This window comes from Maylandia zebra, linkage group LG1 (assembly GCF_041146795.1).
Source record: "Maylandia zebra isolate NMK-2024a linkage group LG1, Mzebra_GT3a, whole genome shotgun sequence".
NCBI classification, from domain to species: domain Eukaryota; kingdom Metazoa; phylum Chordata; class Actinopteri; order Cichliformes; family Cichlidae; genus Maylandia; species Maylandia zebra.
Window position 1 is genome coordinate 16869478 of NC_135167.1, and position 2776 is coordinate 16872253.

The following is a 2776-nucleotide window of genomic DNA, read 5'->3' on the forward strand; positions in this document are numbered from 1 at the left end:
AAGTAACTGTGAAATATACAGAGACCAATTGCCACAGGGACGTTTGCACTGACATGTATTCTTCTGTCCTAGGAGAGTTCACTGGCCACCTGCTTGGTGATAGGGGGTACCCATGTCTACCCTATTTGCTCACCCCTTACCCTGACCCTGAACCGGGCCCACAGCAGCGTTATAATCTGGCCCATTGCAGGACACGGGCCAGAGTTGAAATGACCATCGGAATGCTCAAGGCCCGGTTCCAGTGCCTTCGTGGACTCAGGGTCACCCCAGAAAGGGCATGTGACATCATTGTGGCATGTGTGATCCTACACAACATTGCCACGATTAGAGGTGAACAGTGTCCAGCTGAACCAGACAACAGCAGTGATCCACACGATGAACATCCTGACCCACCCACGAACGTACAGGATGGAAGAGCAGTCAGAGACACCATATGCCACAACCATTTCCTGTGACCCGTCAACCCAACATGTTACAAGACAAATACACAGATACTGTGGTCAACTGCCTTTATTGGTCACCCTGTATGTCCTGTACACAAAGAATAAATGCGTATATTAGTATGTTGTACAAACACTGACATGATTCGTCCATCTATGATCACTCCACCCACCCTTAACTGTTGTTCCAGCAGTACAATCTCCAGCTTCGACTTTTGGATCTGCAGCTGGAGGTGCACCATTTCCATGTCGCACTTTCTTATCTTCCTGGCCAGATATGTCTTATACAGCTGCTTCACAGGGAGCTATTGCAACAAGGGACATAGCATTGGCATCCATAGTACATGCCTACTTAGGTTGGTTGTAAATCAGTGCTGAACAACCCACTGTGGAAAGGTTCGTTGTAGGAGTGGCTGGACCCTCTTCCTCTTCATTTCCAGCATCACTCTGCCGGGGACATAGTAAGTCCATGGTGTCATCATAGTACCACATTGTCGTCAGTTGTTATATTTTCCACTGTACACTGTATACCTCATAGTGTGGCTCTGTTGCGGCCTCCTCTGTAGCAGCTGTCACTGTTTCGTCATCATGTGCCTGTGGTGGAGACATTTAACAACATTGCTGTTCTACTGTTGACACATGTAGTCTGTGGAGTATTACGAGTACTCACAACTGCATGTCGGTCTGGCTCAACAGGGGGCTGCACCAGATGCAGTACACCATCACCGTCAACTGGAAGAATATGGGGTTCATACAGGTCACTCATGACTTATGTGGGCGCAAATGGCAATTACCAGACATACCAATCACCATACACCTCATTGTCAGTATGCTCTCAGAGACAACCGACACTGAGAGAAGGCAAAATCAGTAGGTGTCAGGGTGGAAACGCTTTTATGAGCTTTATGTTGCATTGAGGTATATGTTCATATGTTACACTTATTGGGAAAGGTACGGAATGTACTACTCGCTCTGTCTCTGGGAACAGGGAGCTCACCCTGTGGGAGGTTAACACACACACACGCATGTATGCAAAATTAAAGGACACTGCTATGCTCATAATAAAGACGTACCACTGCAGCTCGGTGTGTGTGAGTCTCTCCCTGGGCCCTCACCCGTGCAGCACGTTAACAGTTTCCAAGTGTCTCAGTGTTGTTTATTCACCTAACTGTTTGATGACTGTCATTCTCTGTCAGTAGGACAGTAACTTCACTACGACATAGTTCATTTTGGTCAAGGTGACTGTGCAGAATGGATGTATGCACGCCATGTATTGTTTTGGATTTACCCCTTATGTAGGCACTTGTGTCTTGTGGGGTTGTTGCCACAGAGGATGTCCCCGCAGAGATGCCTTCAGCCACAGGGCGCCCACTGTTTTGGCTGAGGGCCAACTGCTCAGCCTCTGTGAGTGGTGGTGGTGGAGGACCCCCACCTGTTTTTCGGGCCTCCGCTTTTTTTCTGTTGGCTGTGACGGCACACATTTGGGCATACAGAGTAGGCAAATGTGTACTTGTGATGTGCTCAGATAATTTCAATATGTGCTTACAGGTGGTATATTATGCTGCCATCAGAATTTCCGCCTCGAGCGCTGTGAAATACGTCGACCGCGCCTTCTTTCCCTCCGTCTCCATGGTGACTCGCTTAATCTGTGCACCACTGATCGGGGCTTTATGTATCCTCATGCGCGTGCTTAACTTGGGGTTGTAGCAACTCCGCGTTGATTGAACTAATTGTTATCAGCCTTTCTGAAACGGAATATTCCGAGTTGGACAGTTCGGGGTTACTCAACCGTGAGTGTCGTTTTTCACTCTGAGTTTTCTAAACGGGCTTCCTGAAACAGGGCCCTGATCCAGCCCTGACTATATGCTTTGTTGAGAAGGATAGTTTTAAGCCTAATCTTAAATGTAGAGGGTATTTGTTTCCCAAATGTAAACTTGGAGCTGGTTCCACAGAAGGTCTGAAAGAAAAAAGGAAGCTTGATTAGACCTTACTGTCACTCCTAAAATGATGTTAGAATATTAATCGGTTTCAGGGAGTAATAATTTAATAATATGTTGTGGAGCAGGGAAATTATTTTACTGCTATTGCTAAATAATTGTCATCATTACCATTGCATTAATAATATAATCTGGAGTTTATATTGCATTCAGGGGTTAAACAGTGTGTCTTTCAGAAAGGCTAAAAGTAACAGGACAGGAAACAGGCTTGGAGAGTTTTGCAGAAGTGGAAGTTATTTTGAGCAGCAGGCTAAGACGAGGCTTTAACAATGTAACAGATAGCTTTAAGAAGGCCTTAAGCAGTTATGACTATTTTATATACAATGCATATCTGTGCTT

General features: G+C 45.9%; 1 protein-coding gene across 2 annotated transcripts; it reads right to left on the minus strand.

The window, feature by feature from the left end:
* Positions 1-494: 494 nt before the first annotated feature.
* LOC143416888 (uncharacterized) lies at positions 495-1987 on the minus strand. Of its 2 annotated transcripts, XM_076882565.1 has the most exons (6): positions 1729-1987; positions 1111-1172; positions 972-1034; positions 828-887; positions 614-745; positions 495-531 (listed from the first exon to the last, which is right to left on the minus strand). In XM_076882565.1, the coding sequence occupies exons 1-6, from the start codon at positions 1919-1921 to the stop codon at positions 511-513; spliced, it is 531 nt and encodes a 176-aa protein (XP_076738680.1). In that variant the 5' UTR covers positions 1922-1987; the 3' UTR covers positions 495-510. The 2 variants fall into 2 exon arrangements, with proteins under 2 accessions (XP_076738680.1, XP_076738674.1); XM_076882559.1 differs by having other exon boundaries at positions 495-745.
* Positions 1988-2776: the final 789 nt, after the last annotated feature.

Bases quoted from the DNA above. Each gene is read 5' to 3' on its own strand.
- LOC143416888 (XM_076882559.1), bottom strand. From the start codon at position 1,921: ATGTGTGCCGTCACAGCCAACAGAAAAAAAGCGGAGGCCCGAAAAACA. The intron at 888-971 runs GTATACAGTGTA...TGTCCCCGGCAG, and splicing joins CAACAGAGCCACACTATGAG to AGTGATGCTGGAAATGAAGA. The intron at 746-827 runs GTGGGTTGTTCA...TTGTTGCAATAG, and splicing joins CTACAACGAACCTTTCCACA to CTCCCTGTGAAGCAGCTGTA.